Source organism: Mirounga angustirostris, unplaced genomic scaffold, assembly GCF_029215605.1.
Source record: "Mirounga angustirostris isolate CCGP_5_RB_7025 unplaced genomic scaffold, mMirAng1.0.hap1 SCAF_15, whole genome shotgun sequence".
Classification (NCBI taxonomy): Eukaryota; Metazoa; Chordata; class Mammalia; order Carnivora; family Phocidae; genus Mirounga; species Mirounga angustirostris.
The window spans coordinates 83697010-83710900 of NW_026991723.1; the positions used below are offsets into that span (position 1 = coordinate 83697010).

A 13891-nucleotide genomic window follows, 5' to 3' on the forward strand; every position below is an offset into this window, starting at 1 on the left:
CCGGGAGCTACTGGAGTTTAGTTTGCGGTCGCCGGGCGGGATTTTGGAGTGAAGAGGAAAAAAAACATGCGGGGGGGGGGTCTGAGCCGTGAGAAGGGTAGAGCTGGCGGGGTCTGGGTGTTGGGAGAGCTCAAAGGCTCACCTGCCCTGGAAACATCACTCATCTGAACTTTACAACCCCTCCAAAAGGAAAGCACTATTTCCCCCATTCTACAAGTGAGGAAACTGAGGCTCAAAGAGGTGAAGGGACAGCCCACAGAGCATCTCACAGAGCAAGCCCTCCGTCCGTGTGGGGACCCCGCGCTCCGCTTATGGGCCCCGCTGCTCCTGGGGACTCGGAACAAGACCCTTTTTGGTGTCCTCGCAGGGATGCCCCTTGGAGAGCCGCCCGATGGCGAAGCGGCCCCGCAGAGGGCCGGGCGGGGCGGGGTGCCCCCTCCACCCTAGCTCCGCCCCCGGCGGCGCGGGAGGGGCGCGGGGCGGGGGGCGCGCCGCGCGGGCTTTGCTGGCTGCGCACCGAGCTCGCAGTGCCGCCCGCGCTTCCCAGCGTCCGCACGCGGCTGTCTGTGCCCACCGCGCCCATCCCGCTATGGCCGCGGCCGCCCTCCTGTCCCGGCCGCTGCCCCTGCTCCTGCTGTCGCCGCCGCTGCTGCTGCTGCTGCTGCCGCCGCGCGCCGGCCGGGTGCGCGCTGACAGTAAGGTACGGCGCGGCCCTGCGACCGGGGCTCAGCTCCGCGGGGAGCCGGGCGCGAGGGGGCGCTGTGGCTGGGGTGCGGACCAAGGAGGGTGTCGGGGCCAGGAGCGGAGGACCAGGAGAGGGGAGACCCGACGGGCTCAGCACGGAAGCCACTTGGGCCACGACCCAGGGAGAGGGGGAAGAAGCGCTGGGGATGGTGGGAGTACTTGGGACCTGGGGGTCTCAGCAAAGGGCTCTGGGACCCAGTTCAGTGCGGGGAGGAGATCGGCACTGAAACGCAGGGCCCCGAAGAGGGGAGCCTGGGAGTTTGGAAGGGGCGCGGACAAGAGATGCAGTCCCCAGCCTAGGGATTCCCAGGAGCGCTGGGCAAGGGCAGCCTGGAAATCTGGCTCAAAGTTTCCATGGGAGGCTGACCCACGTCGGGCAGACCCCTGGGTAACTGCTACCCAGGGACTCCCAGGTTTGCAGCAGACCCTGAGCCAAGGTTTTCCGGCCATGCTGGGGACCCAGAGTGAACCTAGTGGGCTGGTCACTCACCTGGCCTCTGGTAGTCCTGCCAGGAATCTAATGCACCCTCTGGAGGACACCGTGTTTCCAGAAGGGACCTTAAGTCTTCTCAGTTGTGGCTAAAAGGATCTGCTGCGCTGTCAAGCTGACCTGAGTTCAAATCCCCCTCCACCTCTCAGCTGGGTGATCTTGGGCTTTCACCTCTTCCAGTCTCTGTTTCCTCACTTATGGGAATAACAGTAGTTCCCACTTCCTACAGTTGGTGATCTTTTTCGAGGTCGTGCCTGTAAAATGTTTAGCACCGCACCTGGTACCTAGTAGGTGCCCAATAAATCATGCTGTGATTACAAAATCTTACTAGGGGAACCTGAAAGAGCCAGTGAGAGCAGGGCCCCCTTGAGGGTGTTCTGGAAATGACCCAGTTAGGACAAGGATGGGACTGGGAATGAATGAGGGAAGAAGGTAAGGCCCTGCTCACTCCTTCATGGAGTGACTTTTCTTGATGTCGCTCCAGCCTCTTTCCTGGGTAGAAGGTGAGGCTGCACTGTCCAGAGGCAAGGTAAAGGGCAGAAGCCACTAGCCACGCAGTAAGTGTATGAGCACTGGGCACCAGCAGTCTCTCATCCTGAAGATCCTGCTCAGGGGATGAAAGCAAGTGAATTGCAGTCCTGACCATGTGCTCCGAAGACAAGAAGGGAAGGAGTATCATCCCTACTTTACAGATGGGAAACTAGAGTATATAGAGACGTGGCTAGCTTGTGAATCAAAAAACCTGGGTTCCGCCCCTTTGTTACTCTTTGGTTGTGTGACCTTGAGCAAGTCACTGCCTGCCTCCAGGCTTCAGTTTCCCCATCTGAAAAGCAATGTCTGCCAACTTCCTCTCCGTGCAGGGCCTTCTTGGATTCCCTGACCTGGCTCAGGTGGGGGAACAGTGAGCCAAAAACCCCACATGACCTGATCAGTGCTTTGCCCCTCCCATCTCTCTGGCTGGGAGGAATATTTGGTCCTGGGCATCCTCTGAGCCATGCATGTAGAGCTTGTGGGGGAGGGCTAGCACTCAAAACAAAGCAAAGACAAAGAAAACTGAACACCCTGTTTATGTAGTGAGTTAGCCAAACACTTGCTAGGTTGTGTGTGTGTGTGTGTGTGTGTGTGTTTCGTTGTCCCAGGGCAAGCTGGGGCTGGTGGGGTAGGGAGGCGTACTCTAGAGCCTGGAGGATGAAGCAGCTGGGGGACAGAGCACAGCCCTCCCTCAGACACCTCCCACCCCACACCACTTCAGCCAGCTGGGAAAAATAAAAATCAAGTGATGGGTGAATTTACTCCGCATTCCTCAGCACAGCTGGTCTCCTGCTGGCTCTACGGGGAGAGCTGTTTTCATAATCACCCTCTCCCTCCCCCATAACCATCCTTCGTCTTCAAGCCTGTCCGATTTGAGGGAGGGAGAGGGGGAGAGCCCTACGAGGGCCAGCCTGGGACTTGAAGTCTATCTATTTAGAGCCCTAAAGGGTTAAGTTGGCCCTCTCCTTAGGCTTCCTGCTCCTGGGAGGTCCAGTACCCCCTCCTGCCCCATACTTTCTGGGGTACAGGGGCAGCTCAACCCCAGTACTCACCACAGAACTCTGTGGTCTCGGGCAGCTTCTCACTCAGCGTGTTTTCATTTCATGTTTATGGCAAGGTCTCTCTCTCCTAAACAGGAGTTTTCATCTAGGGAAGTGCTTTGTCCAGCATGGGAGTGGGAGAGGGAGTTCACAGCTTCCCTGGCATCTCTGAGGGGCTGCCCAGCTCGGAGTTGGACAGACAGGTAACCACATGAAACCCAGGCGTGGCACCAGAGACCTCTGGGAACCTGCATTCTGCTCTATGTCCTTGGAATGTGGCTGAGAATTCCCCATTGCTACCTCAGTTTCCCCATCTGTGAAAGGTGCCTCACTTCCTCCATGCATCCAGATGTGGAAAGGGGGTCTTTGGTCATCCCCGCCACTGACCAGGGGCCCAAGGACAGAGGGAAGGCCAAGGCCCAAGGACAGAGGGAAGGCCAAGGCAGGGGGGCTGAAGGCAGGCAGGCAGCCGTGTCGCAGGCTACATCGGATGTTCTAGGCCAGGCTGGTCCCAGGGGCTTAGGTGTTGCTGCGTCTCTGCTCTGGGAGTTTCCGCCTGTGGGTGTAATTGAAAACAGGCTCAGGGCAGACAGGGAATACAAGTGATGAAGTCCTTCTGTACACAAAGAGCATGGGACCATGCCAGGCCCCACAGGGTCTCTCTATAGGGAAATGCTTGTCCCAACATTCCCATTGGCTGGGGCACCTAGAACAAAGTACTGAGAGACATCCTGTGTGCCAAGCCCCATGCCCAGCACTTAAATCCAGAATCTTACACAACCCTGCTGCTGGTCCCCCCAGGACCAGGCTTGAACACTGAAGGTCAAAAGAGTCAGATGGAGGAGTTTGGAGAATCCTGGAGTTCCAGGATGCTCAGCTTTCAGTGGGCATCCAAATGGCCTGGGGTACCTGAGAGTCTGAGTTAAGAAGTGTGGACTAAGGCCAGCGCGTCTGCATTTTCCAAGTGCATTCCAGGTAATTCCCAAGGCACATCCCCCAGTGAGAACTCACGGAGGTACAGAGAGCCATGGAGGTTTGTGGACCAAGACAGTCACAGATCATCAAAGAGGAGCTTTTGGAAGATTAAACCGGCGGAGAGGAGGCTGCTGTGTTCCCAGAAGCAGTTAATGGGGTCTGAACTCAGGGCTATGGTCATGGAATGGAGAGTCGGAGAGAGAGCTGGGAGATGTTCAGGATAAAGAATTGGAAGAACATGACTGATGGCTTGTCTGGTGTAAAAAGGGAGGCTCAGAGACCTGGGGTGGGTGGGAGGGTAGGTAGACATCAGGTGAGAAACGGTGCCGGGTCCAGTTTTGGATGGCTTCAGTGTGGGGGTCCTGTGCCAACCAGGGAGGTGTCGAGCTGGCAGTGGGCTCTGGGGGACATCTTTGCCTGCAGGAGGACCTGGAAACGTGCTTTCAGGAAGTCTGGACTGGCCAGGAGAGAAGAGGGAAGACTCCACCCCAAGGTGGCACAATTTGAATCTGCTCATTTCTAGAACATTTCACAGCTTGAAACCCCCCTCCCCCACTGTGGCCAGACTTATCCATCTTTCTTCAGAAAAATCTCAAGTATGCCCTCTTGCCATCTCATTGTGGGATTTCCTCGCAAGTACCTAGGGATGTTTTTTAAGCCCACGAACCACCCACACTTCTGGGGTCTTTGGCAGCAGTGTGTGCTGAGTGAGGCTGTAGAGAGAGGTGCGGGGGGAGGCCTGAGGCAGGCACAGCCCTCGTGCCCAGGGCAGAGGGGGCCAGGCCCTCTATTGCCCCCCTGGACCCAACCCAGGGCCCGCTTCTCGGTCGCAGTTCGGCTGCTGTTGGAGAAGCCCTCACCGGGTGAGGACGGGTGGTCATGGGAGGAAGAGCAAGTAAACCAAAATCTGGAGTCAGGCTGTTCATCGTGACCCTGGGCAGGCCTCCAGTGTTGCTGATGCTCAGATTTCTCCCCTTGAAGACGGGGTCGTGACGCGAGGAGAGAGAAGTAGAAAACGCCGCGCCGACATGAGGGAGGCTTGCGGGAGGGTTGGGCGGCCACCTGGATAGCAAGCACCACCTAAAGAGCCGTGACTCTGTGCCAGGCTTGGTGACAGCTGCTCTGTGCGCGTGGACTCATTTCAGCCTCAGGTCGGGCGTGTGAGGCAAAGACCGTCGTCCTCCCCGTTTTGCAGTGGAGGGTGCAGAGACTCAGAGGGGTCAGGGCCACGCAGGGGAATGGAGGAGCTGGGGTTGGAGTCTGGGCTTGGTTCCCCACCGCGGTGCTTTGCGGCCTCCAATCAAGCACCACGGGCTCCAGTAATCACCGGAGGAAGGGCCTCGCCTAGGCTCCTGGCAGCTGGGGCTGGGCGCAGAGGCCCTCTTCCAGCTCCTGGCCCGTGTCAGGGCCTTGGCTGCCCCCGTCAGGACGTAGCACCTCATCTGAGGAGAGAAGGAATGTTGCAGTCTGATATGGAGGCTGCTGCTGGTGGGGGCGGACGCCAGGACGATGAGTGGGTCCCCAGGAGGAGGCCTCTGTGGCCTGGCCACACGGAACACAACCGCATCTACCCGCTGGGGAGTGCGTGGGGGTGACTAGAGGTCCACAGCAGAGCTGGGAAGGGGGCCCAGGAGTCTCGAAGAGAAAGCAGGCTTGAGGCACTGCCCGAGATCTTAGGAATGTGTGGGACCCCTAGGCTGGCTGTCCGCGTTCACAGGCAGGGGCAGATTGCCCCGCGGTGCCCCGAGTACACTCCACCCACAGAAGGCCCAGGACAAAGCTTCCACCCATAGCTTCCTCCTTCCCCACCTCCTCATCCCCCAGGGGACTGGAAATCTATCCACACCAGGCTCTGATCCCCTTGAACAAGTCATTTGATGGCTCCAGGGCTCCGTTGTCTCGTCTGTAGGACACTGCTGAGAATATCTACCACTGCATCCCCATGGAGAAATGAACACATAAACAACCCCCTTTCAGGATCATTGTTAGTAATAATAACGGCTACAATGTACAGACTACGCTGTGGGCTCCTGGCACTAGACTGAGCGTATTCCTGGTATCCTGTCTCTCAGTCCTCACACAGTCCTTTGTTGGGTAGACACTAGTAGTACCCTCATTTTACAGATGAGGAAACTGAGGCACAGAGAGATTAAGTAATCTACCCAAGGGCACACAGCTGTAGATGGCCCATGGCTGTGTGCCTAACCACTGCCCACACTTCCCCAGCACTTCGTGAGTTCTCAGTAGCTGTCTCCTCCTGGGCTCTGTGCCCCCGGCTTGCCTCCTCCACCCACCATCTATCCACAAAGCCTCCCAAGTGAGCTTCCCAGAACGCAGATCTGACCCTGGCTCTCCCCTGCTTAAAACCCTTCCATGACTCCCCAGGAAGAAGCCAAGATCCTCAGCCAGCTTTCAGGGTCCTCCAGGAGCTGGTCTCTGCCACCCCAGGGTCCCGCAAGCACCAGCCAGAGTGAACCTTCTCCAAGTGCCAGGCCTTTGCTCATCTTTACATATCTGGTTTGCTCACCCTGGAATGCCCTTCTCCTTAGCGATGTCCCCCAAGGGGTCCCTCCCTGAGCAGTTGGCATGGATGTCTTCCTCTGTGCTCTCAGACAGAGCCCATCCTGCTGGCTTCTCCTCTAGCAGAGAAGCTCAGGAATGTACTTCAATCTATTTCTCCTACACCTCCAGCTGTCACCAGGGTCTGACAGAGGCCAAAGGCTCAAACAGGTGTCTGACAGCTCAGAACAGAAATGGAGTATCTATGGCCCTTCCCCAGAGGGCTCTGGGACGCTCGCGGGCGTTGGGGTTGGCAGAAAGCCCAACAGAGCCACGAACTCACCTGAGTCCTGGTGGCTTTAGTGAGAGCTGAGTAGCCATGAGGCCTGGGGTGTCTGTTGCCGGAGCCACAAAGAGCTGTGTCCCAAGAGCCTGGAGCCCAGGGTGGGCGGGGTGAGACAGCTCGGGGAGTGGCGGGGAAAGGATGAGTGGCCCACCATCTCACAGCTACTCACTCAGGTGGCAGACGCCATGTTCTTAGCCCTGTGCTCCAGCATGTCTGCAAAATGCAGGCTCAGTGATCCAACAGATATTTACAGAGCATCTACTATGGGCCAGGCAGGCACCAGTCTGTGGTATAGGAGAGAACTAGACAAAGTTCCGGTCTCTAATGGTTCCTTCAGTAGAGTAAGGGAAAAAATAAGCAAGCACAGATACAATGCTTCAGATGGTAAGAGGTATAATAAAGAAAAACAAAGCCACTAGATAAGGGGACAGAGGAAGGGGAAGTGGGTAGTTGGGAAAGGCTTCTCAGAGGAAAGTAACATGACGGAATGAACCAAGGGAATATCGGGGATAAGGGTTTCAGGATGAGGGTACCACATCTGCAAAGGCCCTGAGGCTGGAGTGGAGTGACCCAAAGGAAGGAAAGAGTGGCAAGAGAAAGGGTTGTGGGGAGGCTGTCAGCTCACATAGGCCTTGAAGGCCACGGTAAGGATGCTGGAGGTAACTAGCCCGTCCGTACACAGGTATTATGAAAGGGTGTGATGCCCATGGAAACTGGGCTGTAGTAGGTGTCCAATGAAAGGTCTTCATTCATGTCTTTTATTATGGTGATAAACTGCACATACATTTACCATTTTTTTTTAAGATTTTATTTATTTATTTATTTGAGACAGAGAGAATGAGAGACAGAGAGCAGGAGAGGGGGGAGGGTCAGAGGGAGAAGCAGACTCCCCACCGAGCAGGGAGCCCGATGCGGGACTCGATCCCGGGACTCCGGGATCATGACCTGAGCCAAAGGCAGTCGCCCAACCAACTGAGCCACCCAGGTGCCCATACATTTACCATTTTAACCATTTTGAAGTTTACAATCCAGTGGCTCTTAGTACATTCACAGTGTTGTGCAACCATCACCACTACTAAGTTCCAGAACATTTTCATTGCTCCCAAAGGAAACCCCGTGCCCATGAAACAGTCACTGCCCATTTTCCGCCTCCCAAGTCCTGGCAACCACGAATCTGTCTGTGGATGCGCCTCTTCTGGATATTAATAAATGGAATCATACAACATGTGGCCTTTTGTGTCTGGCTTCTATCACTTAGCATCATGTTGTCAAGGTTCATCCATGGTATAGGTGTCAGTACTCCATTCCTTTTTAGGGCTCAATAATATTCCATTGTATGAAGATACCAACTTTTGTTGATCTACCAGTTGATGGACGTTTGGGTTGGTTCCACTTTGAGACTGTCGTGAATCGTGCTGTTGTGAATATTCATATACAAGTCTTTGTTTGAATACCTATCTTCGGTTCTTTGGAGAAGTAATCTTTGGAGAATAATTCTACCTAGCAATAGAATTATTAGGTCCTATGGTAATTGGTAATTCTATGGGTTTTTAAAAAAATTTTTTTAAGATTTTATTTATTTAGTTGAGAGAGAGAGAGAGAGCACAAGTGGAGGGCAGAGGGAGAGGGAGAAGCAGACTCCCCACTGAGCAGGGAGCCCGATGCGGAGCTCCATCCCAGGACCCTAAGGCATCCCTAAGACTTTTTTTGAAATTTTTTGAGTAGGCTCCACACCCAACGTGGGGCTTGAACTCCCAACCCTGAGATCAGGAGTTGGATCCTCTACCAACTGAGCCAGCCAGGTGCCCTGCAATGTTTTTAAAGTAATCTCTGCACCCAATGTGGGACTTGAACTCACAACTCCGAGATCAAGAGTTGTACACTCGGGGCGCCTGGGTGGCTCAGTCGTTAAGCGTCTGCCTTTAGCTCAGGTCATGATCCCAGGGTCCTGGGATCGAGCCCCGCACTGGGCTCCCTGCTCAGTGGGGAGTCTGCTTCTCCCTCTCCCACTCCCCCTGCTTGTGTTCCCTCTCTCGCTGTATCTCTCTCTGTCAAATAAATAAAATCTTTAAAAAAAAGGGGGGGGCACCTGGGTGGCTCAGTCGGTTAAGCCACTGCCTTCTGCTCAGGTCATGATCCTGGGGTCCTGGGATCGAGCCCCACGTCTGGCTCACTGCTCAGTGGAGAGCCTGCTTCTCCCTGTCCCTCTGCCTGCCACTCTGCCTACTTGTGCTCTCTCTCTATCTCTCTGTCAAATAAATAAATAAAATCTTTAAAAAAAAAAAAAAAAGAGTTGTACACTCTACTGATTGAGCCAGCCAGGCCCCCCAATTCCATGTTTAACGTCCTGAGCAACAGCCAAACTGTTTTTCAAGGTGGCCATTAATATTTTCAGGTATTACCACCTTAAGGCTATTATACTCTATTTCCTCCAAAGGGCTGCTGGCTCCTCAGCCGCCTGTAGCCGTCCCACAAAGGCCAGGGACACTGGATTCTGCTACCTGTCCCCTCTGGCTCCTCCGGTCCTCTCCTCCCCGCAGCCCTGGCCTTCGGCTCACCGGAGCCCCTCTTGCAGGTGTTTGGTGACATGGAGCAGGTGCGGATGACCTCGGAGGGCTCCGACTGTCGCTGCAAGTGCATCATGCGGCCGCTGAGCAAGGACGCTTGCAGCCGAGTGCGCAGCGGGCAGGCCCGGGTGGAGGACTACTACACTGTGGAGACGGTGAGCTCGGGGACCGACTGCCGCTGCTCCTGCACGGCGCCACCCTCCTCGCTCAACCCCTGCGAGAACGAGTGGAAGATGGAGAAGCTCAAGAAGCAGGCACCCGAGCTCCTCAAGGTAGGCTTTGGGGGGGGGGGGGGGAGGGAGCACCTCCTGGACGCGATTCTAGCAGGGGCTGGTGCCAGGCTGTCCTCCCAGTGGAAAGCCCACACTCTGGGGAGGTGCTGTTGTTATCCCATTTCACAGGTGGGGAAACAGAGGCTCCCTGAGGGGAAGCCACTCTTGCTCAAGACCATTCTCCAGTAAGTGGTGGAGGCGGCATTCTTTGGCTAGCTTACCCTGTGCTCTAGCGTATCTGCGAAATGCAGGCTTGTTTATGTTCAGGGAGCACCTACCACCAGCCAGGTAGGCACTAGTTTGGGGGATATTGGAGGGAACTAGACGAAGTCCATGCCTTCCGTAGAGTATGGGAGACGGAAAATAAGCAAACACGGATATAACATTTTATTGTCTAGTTCAGTGTTCTGTATTTTACCCAAACCTGTTCATCTGTCAGCACCTGAATACAGTTCTTTACATTTTAAATTTTGTAGCATTTTATTGTTTTTAATGTAATAAGAACATGTCCCATATTCAAGCACCACCTGCATGCCAGATGTTGTGCTAAGCTCTTTTGACATGTTCCTCTAAATTCTTTTTTTTTTTTTATTTTCTTTTTTAAGATTTTATTTATTTATTTGACAGAGAGAGACACAGCGAGAGAGGGAACACAAGCAGGGGGAGTGGGAGAGGGAGAAGCAGGCCTCCTGCGGAGCAGGGAGCCCAATGCCAAGCTCGATCCCAGGACCCTGGGATCATGACCTGAGCCGAAAGCAGGCGCTTAATGACTGAGCCACCCAGGTGCCCCTTTTTCCTCTAAATTCTTAAACGATTCTGTGAAATATGGGATCACTGTTCTCATTTTATAGGCAAGAAAACTGAGGTTTGGAGAAGTTAGGTAACTGGCCCAAACTCTCACCTAATGGCATGTAGCCTCGGGTCTATACCATACTTTTATATGTATTTTATGCTTACCTTCCCCCCAGCCACCAACATAGGCAGATCAGAAAGAAGCACCACCTTTGGGGAGCACAGGCCCATGCCAGGGTCTACCCCCAGGACCCATGCTTGAATAGGCATGTGCAGCCTACATCACGGTCCCCACAGCGAGCCAGGCACCTTTGTGCCATTCGTAACACGCCCAACTCAGTGCTTGGTGGGGCTGGGATTTGAACCACGTCCTGCTGTATCCAAAGCCTGTATTCTAAACCACCTTTAGTCTCCTTTCTTTCTGTAATGGACTAGATAATTCTGGCGTCTTTTGAGAGTATCCTTTTCTCTTATAATTTCTTCCAAACACCTGAACATCTGTTTTGCCTTTTTTGGTATCACGCACTGTGAAATTGACTGAGATGTTACCCTACTTGTAAGCTAACAAGTTGGCAGCCAATTTCATGGATGCTGGCAAAAGACACAAGCCTCCTGGGTCAGAGACAAAGGACTTTATTACTCACAGCAGCCAGAGTATCTACATTTTCTTGAACTGATTCTCCCAGCTCCAGTTCCCACGGGGTGATGCAGTGAAGACTACATAGCTCCCGCACACATACTAGGGTATTTTTCAGGAGTGGAGCCCCAAGCTTAGAGAATCCAAACTTTTTACAATGGGCACTGAGCATGCCTTCCCTACTCTGGAGGGAAACACTCTCTCTGTGTTCCAGGGCTGTTGCCTATACAAAATATGTCCTAGAACAAAGACAGTCAATGCCTCTGCTTGCAAGACATGCAGAAAAGCAAGAGACCCATGAAAAATTGTCTTCAACATTTGGCTAAAAATGTTTTCTTTATTTTTTTTTTAAGATTTTCTTTATTTATGTGAGAGAGAGAGAGCCCAAGTTGGGGGGGTGGGGGCAGAGGGAGAAGGAGAAGCAGACTTCCCACTGAGCAGGGAGCCCGATGCGGAGCTCTATCCCAGGACCCCGGGATCATGACTCGAGCCAAAAGCAGACACTTAACCAACTGAGCCACCCAGGCATCCCTAAGGGTTTTTTTTTTTTTTTGAAATTTTTAAAGTAGGCTCCACACCCAACGTGGGGCTTGAACTCCCAACCCTGAGATCAGGAGTTGGATCCTCTACCAACTGAGCCAGCCAGGTGCCCTGAAATGTTTTTAAAGTAATCTCTGCATCCAGTGTGGGACTTGAACTCACAACTCCGAGATCAAGAGTTGTACACTCTGCTGATTGAACCAGCCAGGCCCTCCAATTCTATGTTTAACGTCCTGAGGAACAGCCAACTGAGCAGGGAGCCTGACAACACGGGGCCCAATCCCAGGACCCCCAGATCAAGACCTGAGCTGAAGACAGACACTTAACTGACTGAGCTACCCAGACACCCCTAAAAATGTCTTCTTTAAATTTAACTTCGGCTTTAGTTTTATAACAACTAAATGCATACCAAAATTCTCAAAGTTGGCATAGGGCTGAATTTTAGGCCAAGTTGCCTCTTAACTTGTCAGTCCCTGGACCTCACTGTCTCTGTGGGGCCTCACTAGGGCCCTGCAAACTCCAGGCACTGAGGTCATAGGTCAGTCATCAGTTATAGGAACAAATCCAACTTCTGCTCAAAGTCCACCTCGCAATAACTAAATTGTAAGCATACTTTACAGGAGGATACACAAAAGCTTTTCATACTTTCTGGCTCATTTAATCCTTGCCACAATCCTTTGGCAAGGGAACTTAGGGTCCCAGCTTTACTTGTGGAGGAATCTGAGGCCCAGAGAAGGATGGTGACTTGCCTAAGATCTCACAGCAAGAAACTGGCAGCACTAAGATTTGCACTCAGGAATTCTCTGCTATGTTCCCTTACCCATGGAACAGGTTCCTAGGCAGCTCTCAGCCTGGAGCCCGTTGTCCCTTAGGTCTTTTCAATGTATGGCAGCCATGGTGGTTTTCACTCAGCCTTATCGGACTGGAGTGGGGTAGTGGAGGGACTGACTCAGCAGGCGGTGGTGTAGGAGGAAGAGAAGATACTGCAGGGGTAGGTATCTGAGAGGTAACTCAGAGAACCCCAAGAGGAGAAGGGGGCAGAGGCAGTATGAGACAGGGCTCAGGCCCCTCCCATTACATGTGGCTCCTCCTCCCTCAGCAGGAGGCTCTTTCTGGGCAGCCCCCCAGGAGAGGAGATTAAGGGAAGCCCGTGGAGGAGGGGGAGCAGGGCACACCCATGCTGTACCCTCCCCTTGTCTCTACCGCAGCCCTTTCCCTCAAGCTAAGAACTCCAGCTGTGATTTGGCCTTAGTTGCATGACTCTGAGTAGGAGGGAGAGGATTCTAGATCCCCTTTTGGGGGGAGGTCGGTGGCAGGTACATGCTTTTCATCTCTTTACTCCTTTTCCTTCTGGACATGAACTAGACATGGCCCCACCCTTGAGGAATCCCCGGTCACCTGGGGACACAGCTCCTGACTCCAACGGTTGGTCATTAGTGCTGGGCCAAGGGATGTCTCAGGGATTGTGGGAACCCAGAGGAGGAGGTAATATTAGAGCTGAGCTTTGAGGGATGGGTAGGAGTCCCTCAGGCAGAGAAGAAAGGAGGGCATTGTGGGTGAGAGCAAGTGGAGTGGATGTGGCCCAGGATAGCTCCCTGCCCTCTCTCTGCTCCAGCCCCACTAGCCACCTGTCAGTTCCTCTAACACAGGGCTTCTCAACCTATCTGTGGTGAAAGACTAATTTTTAAAAAACAAGAACCAGTACTTTTGGAAAATGCCATAAAAATGAATGATTAGAAAAATGAAACAAAAGCAGACAAGCAAAATACAAGTCCAGGGTTTTACTGTTAGAGTCAACAGACAAAAATTTCTCTGTCGGGCGCCAGGGTGGCTCAATCGGTTAAACATCTGCCTTCAGCTCAGGTCATGATCCCGGGGTCCTGGGATTGAGCCCCTCATCAGGCTCCCTGCTCAGTGGGGAGTCTGCTTTTCCTTCTCCCCCTTCCCCTTGCTTGTGCTCTCTCTCTCACTCTCTCAAATAAATAAATAAAAATCTTTTAAAAAATTTTCTCTGTCAAAGGGTTCTGAGAGTTTATAAAAGTCTACTCTCGCTTTTTGCAATTATTTTATCACAGATGAGTAACAAGTAGCTTGGACTGGTGCTGGTCTGCGGACCGCACTTTGAGTAGCATGGCCCAAACACACCATGCCTCTTCTCACCTCCAGCTCTTTGCACAAGCTTCCCTTGGCCTGGGATGCCCTTCTCCTGCCATCTTTGCCTAATTTGTGTTCTTCCTGCAGAGCTCAGCTCCAACAGACTCCTTCCTGGCATACTTTACTAATCCGCATCTGCTCCTCAACAAGGTCAGCGCTCTCTCATTAATGATCTGGGCACCTCTCTGTCACTTTGTTCTTTCACAGCCTGTGAAGGACCATGAAGGCTTGTGTCTATCTTACTCCTCACTGTCCTTAGTGCCTGGCCCAGAGAAAACATTTGCTGAGCTCAAAGAGGATGCAG

General features: G+C 53.3%; 1 protein-coding gene across 1 annotated transcript in view; it reads left to right on the plus strand.

Annotated features, from left to right (window-relative positions):
- The first annotated feature begins 482 nt into the window (after positions 1-482).
- Positions 483-13891, plus strand: part of OLFML2A (olfactomedin like 2A) — a 29513-nt gene continuing 16104 nt past the window's right edge. Inside the window, exons 1-2 of the mRNA XM_045883132.3 lie at positions 483-700; positions 9201-9464. Coding sequence (XP_045739088.1) covers positions 590-700; positions 9201-9464 — 375 coding nt within the window. The 5' untranslated portion in view covers positions 483-589. The remainder of the gene's footprint in view (positions 701-9200; positions 9465-13891) is intronic.